General features: G+C 43.9%; 1 protein-coding gene across 4 annotated transcripts in view; it reads left to right on the top strand.

Annotated features, from left to right (window-relative positions):
• ITPR2 (inositol 1,4,5-trisphosphate receptor type 2) overlaps nt 1–16,185 on the top strand; it is a 400,740-nt gene that overhangs the window by 167,540 nt on the left and 217,015 nt on the right. For all 4 annotated transcript variants that reach the window (XM_040987441.1, XM_040987440.1, XM_040987442.1 and 1 more), the window contains 6 exons: nt 20–109; nt 505–630; nt 2,695–2,817; nt 3,448–3,648; nt 5,576–5,827; nt 8,910–9,035. In XM_040987441.1, coding sequence (XP_040843375.1) covers nt 20–109; nt 505–630; nt 2,695–2,817; nt 3,448–3,648; nt 5,576–5,827; nt 8,910–9,035 — 918 coding nt within the window. The remainder of the gene's footprint in view (nt 1–19; nt 110–504; nt 631–2,694; nt 2,818–3,447; nt 3,649–5,575; nt 5,828–8,909; nt 9,036–16,185) is intronic.

Here is a 16,185-nt window from a genome sequence, read left to right as displayed (position 1 = left end):
TGGTTTTTATTCATTTTAGGAGTCCAACATCTTAAGCCCTGTGCAGGATGGAACAAAGAAACCTCAGATTGACAGCAATAAGTGTAACAACTACCGGGTTGTTAAGGAGGTCAGTGAAAACAAAATGTATTTAATTTATTTATTATTTCATATATTTTGCTTTTTTTTCTTCTTATCAAATTTATTTAGGTATTTCATGTGTTCAGTTTTAAGAGCATAATGATACTTCCCACCCAACCTTCTTCTCCTTTCTCCCTCCTTCGTTCCCACCCTTGAGTCTCTGTCCTTTTGTGTTTTTCTTTTGAGTTTTACAATAACATACTTTTTGATGACTTTATAATCACAAGCATAGCCCTCCACTAAGTGAAGAATTAAGATAGTAGTAGGTAGGAAATCCAGTGTTTCTCAACAACATGGATTTGTATAGATTGGTACAACAAATAGTTTTTTCTCTGTATTTAATGTTGCCACTTGTTACATTTAACGTGTTTCTTCTTTCTAAAGATTTTGATTAGGCTGAGTAAACTCTGTGTGCAGAATAAGAAGTGTCGGAACCAGCATCAGCGCTTACTGAAGAACATGGGGGCTCACTCGGTGGTGCTGGACCTTCTGCAGATACCCTATGAGAAGGTGCGTCCCGACCGCCCCTTTTCTTGAATGCTTTATTTTGGTGCAATTATATAACAAAGGCGCAGATTTTTTTTTCTTTCTTTTTACTTCAGTGTAAGGCCTCCTTGGCACGCTCCCTTAGCCCTGAACTGAAGTTAATGTTGATTTCCTGCAAGTATGAACGTACTTTTGTATACCTACACGGAAAAGGTGTGCTGGTCCCACATGCCATCCCGGTTTCCTGCATCATGCCAGCTATGTCCTGTTTGAGCCAGGGTCCACTGCAGACTTGGCGTTGCTCGGTGCCATGTCTGTTCTGGGACATGATGGCTTCCTTGTAGGATGCTCGTGCTTTTGATTGTCCTCTCCTCCATAGCATTCCCTTGGACCCCTTGATTAAGGTGCTGGCTGCCAGAATTCTTCACGATATAATGAGTTACTGTGAAAGTTAGAAATACCCGTTTCTTCTTCAGATGTCAATCCATCCGTTTGTTTATTTTGTTCACTATGCTTATTTCAGTCAGCAGGTTATAGCAAGTCTCTGCAATGATTTCCTGTGACTGTCAGATTAGCCCACATATGGCCAGCAGAGCCCCTTCCAGTGAGGCTCTGGGCTGAAACATTGCCCTGGCATCCTCTGAGTCCTGCCCTGATCTCTGGCACAGTGTGGCATTCCAGGCTTTTCTCCTTTTCTTGTGGCTGCAACCCTGGTACCAGCTCTGTCTTCAAGATGCCTGGGTCCTTTTTGATGGCAATTGGCACTTAGCAGCCACGTTCTGAGAACACAGTGTGCTCTGGCTACGAGAAGGTGCCCTGCCAGTGCCTTCCAACCAACAGCTCGAGGGGATAGGCGTGTGTGTGTGTGTGTGTGTGTGTGTGTGTGTGTGTGTGTGTGTGGTTTAATATAAACCATTGCTTAAAACAAGAATCCCTTTAAAATCTCTTAACAATGATGACAAATGGGAGGATCAACCATACAGGAAATGTTGGGTGGCTGTATTGGTCTTGTCAGAAGACGACGTTAATGAAGAAAACTTCTGAGGTTTCAGTTTCTCCTTGAGATTCCTAAAAGTCAATCGATAAAAACTTGCTAGGGGTCTTTGGAACATGAAAGCGAGTAGAGAGAAAAACACAGCAGTGTTTAAGAAAGGTGTGGCTGGGGAGTTTGGTCCAGCAGTGAGGATATCACTTGGGATGCCTGCATTGCCAATCAGTCCGCTTGGGTTCCAGACCCCCAACTCTGCTTCTGAGTCCAGCTTCGTGCTGATGTGGCCCCTGGCAGGCAGCAGGTGATGGCTCAAGTGCCTGAGCCCCTACCGCTCATGTGGGAGGTCTGGGTTGAATTCCTGCCTCCTGCTGCAGGCTGGTCCAGCCCCAGCTGTGGAGGGAGAACCGTGAGGTGGATGGGCTCTCTCTGTTTGGCTCACTCTGTGTCTTTCAAATAAATGAGAACAAAGAAAAATTGAGAAAGAGTAGGAAGAAAACAGAGGAAATGAAGAGGAAAGAAGTGGAATTGAGAGAATAAGTCAATAGGGAGACGAGGTGAAAATCTGTGTCCACTGGACAGTTCACAGAGAGAGATGGGTGCAGGGAGTGGGAGGGCTGGATCAGGACAGGGGAGACAGGAGAGCAGAGAGTAGGAGAGATAGTAGCGGAACATGAGAATGAAAAGGTGTGAGAAGAAAGGGTAGAACTGGGAAAGGAAAAGAAAGAAAAAGTCAAAGCAACAGACAGATGCTGGAAGAGAGAGGGGAAGAAGCCGGGGGACTGAAGGGCCCAGCAGAGAGGGAAGTGAGGGAGCATGGAGTGGGGGAGAGGGACAGAGAGGCCATGGGGAGTGGCAGAAAGAAGGCAGAGTGAGTCCAGAGGACACATGGAGTAGATGCAGGGAAGGACTGAGAAGGAGATAGGCTTGGGTCTTAGAACAGAGGCAGAAAAATAGGGGGTGGGAAAGACCAGGACATAGAGAGGAACCTCATACTCACGAAGGGCACAGAGGCAGGGCAGGTGGGGTGAGGGCCTGCTTCCAGGGCGTGTGCTGCTGCCTGGGTTTCACTGTGTGACAGGCTGCTGCTTTTCTTCCAGTCTGACGAGAAGATGAACGAAGTCATGAATCTGGCCCACACCTTCTTGCAGAATTTCTGCCGAGGAAATCCACAGAATCAAGTTCTTCTTCATAAACATCTGAATCTGTTTTTGACTCCTGGGGTATGTATTTTAGTGAGCCCTAATATTTAGTGTAGTGTGTACATCTAGGTGATTTTAGCAGCATTAATGAATAGAACTTTATTAATTTTTGGCATCTCATTTCTTTTTCTCATACATTTTCTCCCTAACCATGAGTCTCTTTCATTTCTACTAAGGAAACTTAGGGAATTTTTAAAAATTATCTGATTTCTATATGTCTATACTTTCACTTTTATGTATGCAGTTTAGTGTTGGTAAAAAGATGTGACAGAATTAAGAACCAGCTACAAAATAGTGTGAGTAAAATACATATGGAAAACTCAAAGGTGGAGTTAACTCCAGCCTTTATAAATGCTTACTCAGCTCTTTAAGAAGAGCTAACTTTGGATAATAAATTAATTTCAAGAAGGCTTTTGCCAACACTTCATGCTGCATGATAACAAGCTCTTTTCTTCAACCAGAGTTCTTTGTAATTTCAGTTTTCTTTGAATGCGGAATGATCTCATTGCGTTTTATGCGAGATGTGGGCAGAAAATTCGCTATGACTTTGTATACAATATGAAACCAATCACAGGCGAGGAGATTAGGCTGAGTCCTGTTGAATGGAAAATTGTTCTTGTGATTGTTCTAAGAGCATGCTCCTCCATTTAGCTCCTTGAAGCAGAAACCATGCGGCACATCTTCATGAACAATTACCATCTGTGCAATGAAATCAGCGAGAGGGTTGTGCAACACTTTGTGCACTGCATCGAGACACATGGCCGCCATGTGGAGTACTTGAGGTTCTTGCAGACCATTGTGAAGGCAGATGGCAAATATGTGAAGAAATGCCAGGACATGGTAATGACAGAGGTATGTTCTAGGTTTGTATTTTATCAGTTTCCCCTAAATAAGATGCTTAGACACATAATTTATGTTAACTAACCAAGATGGGAAAAGAAACTCCAATAACATAGGTCTGGGAAGTTACTGAGTTAAATCAAACGCTACATAACCAAAAATATATCTTCCTAAAGCAACATATGAACTAAGTTGGTTTCATGATTTTCTAGTTTGTTTTGCTTTTTTGATACTTAATAAATTTGTGCTTGTTAAAAACCATGTAAAATCTTGTGGTTTTATAGTTATTGGGAATGGAAGTGACAGAGATCTGTATATTTAGATTTTAGTAATACAACAATGACCGATGGAACTCTGCTTTACCAAGGCCTTTCTTGCTGTTTCTTGAGTTTTGGATGGCTGCTGTCCATCACTGTTGGCAGAAAGCTCTGATGAGAGTAAAGCCGGTTAATAAAAATGACTTGTCAACAACATATTGCACTGTAAGAGGACTTGCTGGTTTGAGTGGTTGGGATTTTTAAGAAACACCCATGGCTGAAGTCCTGCTTTTGCCTTTTGTGGTGTCTGACCCAGAGGGAGACTTAAGTGACTGGAAAGGACCTCACTAGGAAGTCTGTGGGTGCTGCTGGGGAACTGGCAGCTCCAAGTGCCCCCAGGGCTACGTCACTGCTCTCTGTGGGGTCTGGTGGCCTCTGTGGCTTAAGGCAACTCCCAAGCCTGCTACAGAGAGTTCACAGTGGGCTGTGTCAGTCTGGGGCCTTTCATACGTCCTTAGAATTTGGAAATGGGAGATACTTCCATGTTGATTTAATATGAGACCCTCCTGCCACATGGAAACATTTCAATCAATGTATCTTGAAGTGTTTTATTTTTCTGTGTAAATCACTATTAATAGAAATGTCAAGGAACTGTTTTTTCTTTTTTTCGGTCTTGTGTGGTATACCTTCCTCTTATCCACATTTATATCCATGTTAATTCTCCACTGTCCAGAGGAGTGGGGGCCAATCCTATACCAAGCAGAGGAGGTAAAATGGGAAACCAACAGTAGTGATGAAGGCAATTGTTACGCTCAGCAGAGAAAGTGTTTCATCTATAAAGACATGCCTGAAATGTATTATGCCAATATATAATCGAGGTTTGTGTCAGGTACATTTCCTTTTTCAAGAAAACTCTTGCAGCTGATTAGTTGCTCTGTGAACTTAACGGAAAAAAATTATGTATCCTCCATTCCTCTCCAGAATACCTCCATTAGGGTGAGAAAGTTGGCACTGATCATGGATCGACAGTAATACATTATATCTTTTGAAGAAACGATTCCTAACTATTCCAGGTCTCTGCTAAAATTTACAGAAACGACTTAAGAAGGAAAAATTATGTCCTAAAGGCCTGTTCCCACTCAGTGATCGGTTACTCTTGTTTTTGAAGTAATCTTTTCCTCACTTCTCTCTTGGTTTGTTTGTTTTTCCTACTGATCCCTTCCTATAACACATGGAAATTTCTAGATGTTTAGAAAGTGACGCTTGCTTACTTGGTATCTGTTGAAGGGCCAGGGATGATTTATTCTGTTCTAGTTAAATTACACTTGGGAAACTTCTGGTGCTATGGCCATGGAGCCTTCTATTTGAAATACAATGAATAACCTTTATTTTGTTACAGATTTAATTTCAGTGCATACCAGTTTTCTGTATCACTCATTGCGTGCTCCCTCTGCTATTTTCATCTGTTCACTGCTGGTTTTGATGGCATTCATGACTGATCACTTGGCACACGATGATACTGCCTCTACCACCCTGCCTTGGCATAATTCTGTTTTTTTTTCAGTATTATCTGTGCTTTTACAGAGAGATCCATGTGTTTCCAGATAGATTAGGTCTGTGGAGATAACTGCAAGGATGAACATGTGGGCTGCGCTACAGGAGTTCTCTTGTTATCATTCCAGTTGATAAATGGCGGTGAAGACGTGCTGATATTTTACAACGATAGAGCATCCTTTCCAGTCCTTCTCCACATGATGTGCTCAGAGAGAGACCGGGGGGATGACAACGGCCCCTTAGCCTACCACATCACGCTTGTGGAGTTGCTGGCCGCGTGCACAGAGGGCAAGAACGTTTACACGGAAATCAAGTGTAATTCCTTGCTGCCGCTGGATGACATTGTGAGAGTGGTGACCCATGATGACTGCATTCCTGAGGTGAGCAGAACTAGAGCTGAGTGAATGAAGAATCGTCCAGAATGTGTGAAGCCCGCCTCATTGCCAGAAATTTCCCCTACTGGTATTTACAATGAGCATGCGTATTTTGGGAAGAAACTGTATTTATCTCTATAATTTGGAAAATTTGAGAGTGTCAAATGGTCTGCTGTTTAATTCTACAGGAGGTTGTGGAAGGTGGTGAATTCTTTAAAAGTAGCAGCTGCTGTTGGATTCCTGGAGGGAGGCCCTTACCTTCTGAACTTAGTGAAGGAATTAAGCAGAAAGGTTTATTTGTAATCTCTAGCATGTTCTTGAACTCAAAACATCACTTTAAAATTATATTATGACTGTTGATAGGAAAGGCCTCGCTGGTGCTGCAGGGACATGCTAGACTCTTCAGGGTTGCCCTGCTTTGTGGAATAGATCCATTCCTGAAAATAGGTACCCCCATTTCCTTTGTTCCCCTGTCCTCTTGAACCTGCTTTCCTGGTTTGGATCTAATGGCAAAAGAAAAAAAAAAAAAAGAAGAGAAGGAGAAAGAAACCTCAGTAGAAGCTGGCTGTCCGCCAGCTGGAGTCTGTCAGTGAGCCTTGCGGGAATGCACATTTTCTTCTTTCCCTTGCTTGTGGTGGTGGACTGTTCAAAGTTCATAAATGTGTGGGAGGCTGACAATGACATCAACCCAGACATTTCACGGACATAAAAGTTTCAGGTGAGGTTGACTTCTCTACTTATAACCAGTAGTGAGAGTATGTGTTTGTGGCATTTTGTGGGATTGTTGATAGCTTAATTCAAGGGTGATTCAGACCTCAGTTGGAAATAGATTGCCCAAAAGGGGAGGTGCGGTGTGCTGATGGACTTCCTGAGTTCTGCCTGTATTTGAGTTCATGGTCCTGACTGTGCCTCTTCCTACATGCGGTTCCTTCACTGTTATGTCCCCTAACTTATCCAAGAGTCTCCTCTCTATACTGTGCACGGCTTCACGCCTGCTTTATCAGGGCTGGCTGGAGGACAGATTTCTTCTGGCCTCCCTCAGTAAAGCCCTTGAGAGTCTAGAATTTGGAGTTTGGCTTTCAAATTTTTTATAGTTAACCAATGTCTGTATCCCTCATTCACTTCTAGAAGATTTTGAGCTCCAGGAGGCTAACCACTAGGGTTCTGTTCATTAATATATTCTCTGAACCTGAGACTATGTCAAATAAGTAACTTTTTGACTAAATGAATTAAGGAATCAGAATCCTGGCTATATTGTTTTCAAACTGTATGACTGATTCCAAAAAATTACTTAATCTTCCTTTAAAATACTTTTGAGAGGAAGGGAGGGAGGGAGGGAGAAGGAGCGAGGAGGAGTTGCTGGTTCACTCTCCAAATGACTGCAACACTGGAGCTGGGCCAGTGCCACATTGGGACCTAGTTACTCAATGTGTGGGTGGCAGGAACTGTCGCTGGTGTCTCCAGCGGTGTGCGTTAGCAAGAAACAGCTGGAGTCAGGAGCAGGAGCCATGGGTTGAACCCAGGCAGTCTGATGGGAGGCTAGCAGCACACCCCTGCTTAACCTTTCTAAACACAAGTTTGCACAGTTGTGAAGTACAGTAATGATAGTATGTACAGATAGGAGAGCTGGAGGACTAAGATAACTTCAGATGTACAAAATGTTGAGGGTGTTTGGCCTATGGCATGAGCCGATTAAACATCAGTTGCTGTCAGCATGATTTTGATAACACCCTGAATGGCTCCGGTTCTGCTGCCCTGTGAGCACCCTTGGCACAGGTGGCACTGATGGCGAGGCTTGGACCTTCGGCAAGTGTTAAGAAGCTCAAAGGGCATGAAACCTGGCCCTGTTGTCCTTTTGGATATCACTAGGAGTCCCTGAGTTCCTGGCAGTTGTTTATCATGTTTTTTATGTAAATGTGTTTTGGGGGGGCTGAGATAGTAACATTTATCAGATTTACATTATGAGAGAAAATTAAAACCCAAACGCACCTACTCTATGCACTTGGAAATGGTACTTGTTGTAATGCATCCTAGCCCTTTATAAGGAATGTCCCTGTTTCTGGGAAGCAGTTTTTCTGTCTCCATTGTTGAGTCCTGTTTCTTCTGATTAACGATGAGCCTGGTTTTTCTTTTCCCCTCAGAAGTAGCCATGTAAGTGTGTGTGTGTGTGTGTGTGTGTGTGTGTGTGTGTGTGTGTGTGTGTGTGTTTTAATTTATTTGGGCCAGATATGATAGCCTAGTGGCTAAAATCCTCACTTTGCATGTACCAGGTTCCTATATGGGTACCAGTTCTAATCCCGGCCACCATGCTTTCCATCCAGCTCCCTGCTTGTGGCCTGGGAAAGCAATCGAGGATGGCCCAAAGCCTTGGGACCCTGCACCTGTGTGGGAGACCCAGAAGGGCTCTAGGCTCTTGGCTTAAGATTGGCTCAGCTCCAGCCATTGTAGCCGCTTTGGGAGTGAACCAGTCCTCTCTGTCTCTCCTCCCCTCTGTGTATCTGACTTTCCAATAAAAATAAAATAAAACTTTGTTTTAAAAAGTTATTTATTTGAAAGGCAGAAGGTGGGCAGGGGGAGGGAGAAAGGGGTAACTCTTATATGCTGATTTGCTCCCCAAGTGACTGCAACACCTCCATCTGAGCCAGGACAAAGTCCACAGCTCCATCCAGGTCTCCCACAAGGGTGAAGAGTCCCAAAAACTTGGACTCCCATTCACTGCTTTCCCAGACACATTAGCAGAGAGCTGGATTGGATGCCAAATAGCCATGTGTCAGACTGGCACTGGCATAGCAAGCGTAGCTTAGCTCTCAACACCTATTCAGAGGCATGCTTTGGGCTTGTGGTGTATCAGTGTAATAGATTTGGTTTGAGCAAAATGTGCTTTCTCATACCAGTGTCCACTGCCAGGTCATCTGCTCACCCTTAGTTTTTGAGTGGATAACTGTAGTAAAAGAAGGGAAATGGGATTTGTAACTTGATGCAAAAACATATGCTAATTTGCTCTAGGAAGTAACAGATTTTATTTAACTTTTCATAATTGATATTTGAAAGTGACAAATAAAGCTTTCTATGTTTGAAACTTGCACAGGTTAAAATTGCCTACGTGAATTTTGTTAACCACTGTTACGTTGACACCGAGGTGGAAATGAAAGAAATCTACACAAGCAACCACATTTGGAAGTTATTTGAGAACTTCTTGGTGGATATGGCAAGGGTGAGTTATAGTCTGACCATTAAAGTTTGCTTTGTGTTTGGTACATATGATAGTCCATCTTCCATTGCTGTCTGATGCTGAATACTTTGTAAGAAAGTTTATTGAGTGCACAGTTTGAGACTGCAGGTCCAGACAGAGTGGTACTTGCTGTGCCCTGTCCCCCTGGCTGTGCTACATTGCCAGATGGCATCATGGCAGGAATGTGTGTGAGAGGAGAGGCCACATGGTGAGGAAGTCGGAGAGATTCAGGAGAGGCCGGGCTCAGTGTTCTAACCCCTTCAGTACAACTAAACAGGATCCCATGAGAATGACAGCTCCTTCCGAAACTATCTTCAGTGACCTCGTCCCTTCCCAGTAGGTCCCACCTCTTAGATGTTCTGCACCATCTCCCAATACCCGCACACAGAGGACCATGCTCCTGACACATGAACCTTTGAGGGAAAAAGTGTATCCAAGCCTCTTTCTACCTACCCTTTCATTTAACTGTCATCTGGCTACCTGTTACTATCGGTCACCTGTTCATCTGTCATGTATCCATCCATTTTTTTTCTATCCATCAGTCTTTTTAAAAATTAGAATTGACTTGAAAGACAGGAGATGGAGCATACTCCAATCAATAGGTCGACTCTGCAAGTGCTGGAAACAGCAAGGTGCCCAAGCTGAGAGCCGGGAATGCCATCCAGGTCTCCCGTGTGGGTGGCCCAGGGAGCCCGGGCTGAGAGCGGGGAATGCCATCCAGGTCTCCAGTGTGGGTGGCCCAGGGAGCCCGGGCTGAGAGTGGGGAATACCATCCAGGTCTCCCGTGTGGGTGGCCCAGGGAGCCCGGGCTGAGAGCGGGGAATGCCATCCAGGTCTGCCATGTAGGTGGCCCAAAGACTTAAGCTGTCACTGCTGCCTCCCAGGCTGCTGGTTAGTAGGAAAGTGGAATCTCAGGTAAGCGTGGAGGTTTGAGCCCAGGTCCTTCAAAGTGAGATGTAGATATTTTTAGCTACCAGAGCAGGTGTCCAGTTCATCAAACTGTATGTTGGATAAGCAGCATTAGGAATTTTCATGTAAATTTGCGGTAAATCCACTTCCTTTGCATATAACCCTTATATTCCTGAAGCTGTGAATGAGATTGAAACTTCATTAGGCTGTTTGCACACAAAATAGCCAGTGCCTATGGAAACAGACAAGTATTTCCTTTTGTCTGATTTGCTGAGGACTCCAGTTACTCAGTGGGAGTTTTGGTGGCTTTTCTACATGGGGCAGAGAAGACATTTGGCAGAGGTCGGTTTGTGTTTAGCTTCTTCCTGAGGATGCAATTATGAGCCACAGATGGAAGAAGCCTCCAGAGGTCCTGACCACTGCTTTCAAGCAGATAGGTGCTTGACCAGACTGCTCAGGGCCGGCATTGCCCTCTGCTGTCTACCCAGACGCTTCCCCGGGAGAGCGTTCCAGTAATGTAATCACCCAGCGTTTTCGCTCACGTCAGCGAAATTATTCTGCTTCACTCCGAGTCCATTTCCTCTCGTCTTTTTGTTGGGGGCATTCAGGGAGGACACATGGAGCCGCTTGACATTTTCTAGATACTTCCTGGCATATGTTTTTCTTCTGTTAACATTGAATAAATGAGTAAATGAAGAAAGGAAGGAAGGGGTCATTCTCATAGATCAAACTAATTTCTTTCAGCCCATCTTAGGCTTTTGTTTTATATCCTGAGTTACTGAAATGTGCAGAGTCTGTGTTTTAGTGGTTTTGTTTAAAATCTGCTCTAGTTTTTGCTGGACAGTTAAGAGAAATCTTCAAATAGGGATTCTACTAGTAAGACAGAGCATATGGAGAATGTGGGAGACCCACTGTCCTCCTCAGTGCAGGTGGCCATGGGGAGATGGATTCGGAGCATGGTGTAAGTGATGTCCATTTGCCCTTGATTTTCTGAGAAGGAGCATTAACTGTGGTCTGTACAGCACCTTTACTGAAGGAGCGGCTGACCAGTTACAGGAAAGGTCTGATCACTGAGCCAGACACCTGGGAGCACCCTTGGACGATACAGCAAAGTGTAGGAACTTTTTTTTTCCTCAAGATTTCCAGGTGAAATGTGCTTGTTTTAGCTTTTGTGCAAGTGTGTTCAGGCACATATGAAGTAAAGTCATTTCTGTTTCCCTGTGAAAACGTTATGTGTGTCTGCCACCAGTGTCGTCAGAGACCTTGAGGTAAAGGGCGGCTTACGCAGCAATGGCTGATCCTTAAAACTGCACGTGCAGGAAGATATTAAAGAGATTATAGACTGATTTGCAGAGTTGCTCAGTGCTACAGACTTCAGTTAAGCTGGAGAAAGACCAAGGGCACATTCTAGGCAGCATGAATAATAAAATAAAGGAGCTTTACTTTTTAAACCAAAGAGATCTTGTTATGACTGCCATTGACTATGTCATAGAGGGTAACCCACATGCTTCCCATTCATGTATTGATAGAGCAAAAACTAAATGGATTTATTTTCCTTTTAAAACAGTCTGCATGTATGATGTTTAAGTGTTTTGGCTAGGTAGCTCTTAAATATTATTTGTTACAGAATGTCTGCAGGGGAGCTTCAGGTTTTCTTGGTCTGTAGGTGTTCATGTCTGACCACTGAGCTACGGTGAAGAAGTGTTTGTTCCCTCCTTTCTCCCATTGCTGTTTCAAAGCAACAAACCTCTGACCCATCTCCTGGGTGGACAGGAAATCTGAGGTGTCTCTTTCTGTCACTGAGGAAAGATGAAGGAGCTGCTGTGACTTCTCCAAGTTGTGAACACAAATTTGGTTAAGTGAGTAGGATGCAGCCTGGTAGACAAGTTGTCAGTTCAGTGGAGCACTAGTCCCCAAACTTCAGTAAACACTGGACTTACTGGGAGGGCTCATTAAAAGAGCAGAACACTGGATTCTGCACCCCAAAGATTCTGATTGCCTGTGTGTGAGACTTGACATTTTTAGTAAGTTTTACAGTGCTTTGCAGCTGCCTTTCTGGGGACCACACTTAGAAAATCATTATGGTAGAGTATGATTGATCCAAACCAGTGTCTGAGCTCAGACTTGGGTTCTTGCTAAATCAGGCCTCATGGTGTGAAGTACTAACCCCTAGGATCTCAAGATCCCTTATTTGTAAAATGAAAATGAGAATATTGAGATAGTGTGTGTGAACTCTGAATGTGTATCAGTACCTAGTAAAAGGATTAATATCAACTTCTTTATTTGTCTCATCACTGAATACAAGGTTATTTGAAGTCTTTCCATTTTTTTGGAAGCTTTCCCAAGGATCTGTTCCAAACAGCAGTGTTTAGGATAACCAGAGTGGGTACCATCCAGCATATAAATGCACTGGAGTCAAATCAAACCTTGACCATGAAGCTGAGCATGCGCAGAAGTCACTAACATGCATGCTTCACAGGAGATGTTAACACAAAGATCTGAGATCCTGGAACAGTTGATTTGCACCAGTGAGACAAGGGGAAGAGAATGTGAAGCACAGGCATTCAGTCAGTTGGCTCTGAAGGGTCTCAGGGTTGGACACAATGAACAGTCATGTAGTTCAGCTTCTTACCCAGTTGCTAGTCTTCAGCATCTACTGGAATGTATCTTGTTGTTTCTGGAGGTGGTTTCATTGTTGCCCAACTTTGTTGAAAGTTGTTAAATTGAGTCAAAATTTTACAGTTCTTCCCTCTGCAGTAACATAGAATGATTCAGTTAAGCCAAGATGCAGATGTGAATTCTAAGTGGCACATTCTCCCCTCTAGTGATCTACTCTGAAGTGACAAAATGATACATCTTAAAGGAAGTCAAGATCTTACAGATTGCTTCCTAGTTTCCCCAGAGGTCACACAGAGAGAATTTGCTGTGTCTCTTAGCCCATCATGAAGGAGCATGTCTGCTGAAACCCAGTGTGAACATGAGCCCTGAAGATTGATGAGACTCCCACCATTTTAGACCCACTATCACTTTCATTAGTCCTTTCCCTTAGACTTCAGCCTTAAGTTTCAGTTTCTATTTCCCTTAGGCTTTCAAACCCCTTATGTTTCAGCTTCTGACTCATTAGTTCCATGCCCAATTTTGTTCCCTGTCAACCTATCCACCAATCCCTTGCGGCCATGTATCCCTGGCACCCGCCTACTGCTGTAATCACTGATTCCCACTACCCTGTACTCCTAATATCCCTCCTACCCTGTCACATCCGCCCCCATGCTGTAAAAGTCCACACTCCTTTCCTTGCTGTCTGAGCTGTCTTCTCCCCTAGTCCCTGGCTCTCAGTTTTTTGTGCTTGGGTTTGTGGTGTTATTTCCCAACACCTAAGCAGGTGGGTTTTCCTCAGTAGCTTCTCAACTCACATTTCATGATAATTCTCAGGTCTCCTATCCGTGCCTCAAGTCTTAGAGCGATTTCTTGTCTGATAAGTTTTCTGGGCTCCCTGACTTGGCATTCCTTCATCTTTCTTCTAGTTGGTGTTTCTATTTAGAGGTGTAGTGAGCAGAATGGGACTGAGTACAGTTTTATTTCAGTAGGAATTTGGAGAGCCATTTTGATTAAAAAGCAAATGAACTAGGAACGTGGAATGGCATGCCATCGCATCGTACCTTTCTTGTGTTTTGATGCAGGAGCGCTACCAGGGTGCTTGCGTTTGCTCTCTGCATTCGCCCTTCTCCCTGCGCCCCATTACTGTCCTTCATTTTCCTGTTCGCATGCCCTGATTTTTTATCTTGTGAAGCCCCATGGGAGAGAATCTTTTCTGAAATATTGTTTTTGATATGTGGGCACTAGATTGCTTCACATCGCTGTTTCATTCTGATTTCCTGACGACAAGATCCATGTCCTGTAAACACACCAGGTTCAGGGAGGCAGCGAAGCTATTAGACCCACGAAAAGCCGTTTCCCCGTCGTTCAGAGCATTTCCTGACAGCCCACGCTGATGGATGTTCCAGCGCGGCTAGCATTGGTGTTGTAGCTCAGAGATGCTCTCTGGCTCGCTGACTGATTGTTGTTGCAAAGTCAGAGGATTTCGGTCATTATTAGAAAACAGATGGAGAGAGTAGATGATGATCAATGTTAGCCTCAGCCCATATATTTTTTGGAAGATGTTCCCAATTTTACTATCAATGTCAAGATCCTGTAATGACCAACCGTGTTCTAAATGATGTACTGGCTGAATGAAATTAGACCAAGAAATAGTTTAGAAGGTCTGTCTCACACAGGGCCATGCCATTGCCCCATCCGTCATTGCTTAACAAGATCAATGACTGTTTCACTTTCAGACAGACCACCTGAGATGTTTACTCCCTTAACAAATAGGTAGGAGGTAGGAGAAAAGATAAAATTTATGTGTGTGTTGAAACACACTTTCTGACTTACTTGACTTCCTAGAATTAAACAGGTTTTGAATAATTTTCTTTGTTGAGTTGGAGGAATCTTTGGTAACAATTGTCTTGAAGGGTTCTTTTCATATGATGGCCCTGTTAGCAAACATTGTGAAGAAGTTAAGAGGTAGAAAACCTTCAGTAATTTTGCTCCTTTGGAAAGCACTTTGTGCTGTTGTGATTGCTCTCCTTGCTTGGCCTGCTGAGTTGTGATGCTGTTGCCCACCTACACTGACCCTTTATCTAACTCTTCTTGCTGATGAATTAGTTATCTTCTTGTCCTGCATCGTTATTTCTGCATTGTGACAGCGTTTATTGTAATTGAAATTTCTGAACTTGGACCCCAGGATAGCTACCTGCTCTGTCTCCTACCCACCACTCTGGCCACTCCTTAGCCCTTTGGCTGTTTCTCCTCAATCTTCCCAAATACTGGAACATGTCACACTCAGACCGTGGGCTCCAGTTCTTTCTCAGTAGTCGTTTGGTGATCTTAACTTCTCTCCTAACTTCAAGCCAGGATGACTGAAATCTGCACCTTTCCTGTGGTATTCAGTCCCACACAGCTAACTGTCTCAATGGCCTCTCCTCTGACCATCCAGCCTCAAGCTCTTCATTCATTCCCATGCCCTGTTGTAGGGTCATTCCTTGTCAGGTCTTCATCAGCTTGGTAAATGGCAATTCCATGGCTTACTCTGAGCATCCAGGCAAAGCATCTCGGTGTCATTTCTAAATGTCTGTCATTTCCTCATACCCTCCGTTCAGTCCTTCAGGCCACATCTGATGAGTACCATCACAACCACCCTGCTCCAGGGTTTCCCACCTGGCTCTCGTCTGTACTATCATGGTGGCTTCATAACCTCGATCCCTGCTTCCTCTCTTGCCCCATCCCTCTCTCCATCCTCTGTAAAGCAGCCATAATAATTAAAGAGGAAGAAGGGTGTGGCGAAGATGGGAATGGAAGGAAGAAGGTAGAGGAGGAAGTGGTTGGTTCCGATTGTGTTCCTGCTAAGATTCTGCCAGTGACTTCTGGTCTTATTCAGCGTAAAACCCCTGCGTGATTTGCCCCCCTCCCCAACACAGTGCCAGCCCTCTTCCCTTTGCTTTTGTCTTCTTCCCCCACACCTTATGAGTGTTCTGTTCTGTGTCCCAATTTGCGGCTCCTCACATTAATTGTTTTCACTCCTTCCTCAGCTCTGCCACGTTTCCCTGGGAGGCTCAACCCCCACATGTCATGGTGGCAGGTCAATTTCTTCTGTGTCACTTGTCTGACCATTGTGTATAAAAGTAACCTCTATCCTTGGTCCTCCTGACACTTGCTCTGTTTCTCTTCCCTGGGAATGTGGCACCTTGTTTGACATGGGTTTGTGCTTATTTTGGTTGAGAGGAAGGAAAGGAAAGGAGTTTTGTCTTTTTTTTTTTTTCTCTGCATCCCTGGCACAGGAGAGTGTCTCACGCAAACCAGATATTTGTAAATACTCAAGAGATTGATAAAGTTATATGAAGTGAAAAACATTTGAAAGCTATATTTGAGAGCAAAGTGTGTCCTTAGCATAAAGTTAAAAAGATGTTTCAATAGGATGAAATAGTGTGCAAAATAGATTTTTGCATACATAAGATTTTAACAGATAATAACAATTTATCACGCATCAGTGGAAAGGGATTGATTATTTCTAGGAATTCAGCAAACATGCTCAGTAAAGAGCAATACTGTGTGTATTTTGAAGTTATAGGCCACTCCTGCAAATGTGATAGCAGCTATTATAGGGAAAGAGACAACTGTGGAGAGT

Source organism: Ochotona curzoniae, unplaced genomic scaffold (genome assembly GCF_017591425.1).
Source record: "Ochotona curzoniae isolate NIBS_2020 unplaced genomic scaffold, NIBS_Ocur_1.0 contig_4645, whole genome shotgun sequence".
Lineage (NCBI taxonomy): Eukaryota > Metazoa > Chordata > Mammalia > Lagomorpha > Ochotonidae > Ochotona > Ochotona curzoniae.
The sequence above is the reverse complement of the archived record's forward strand: the minus strand, read 5'-3'. Positions and strand labels throughout refer to the sequence as shown.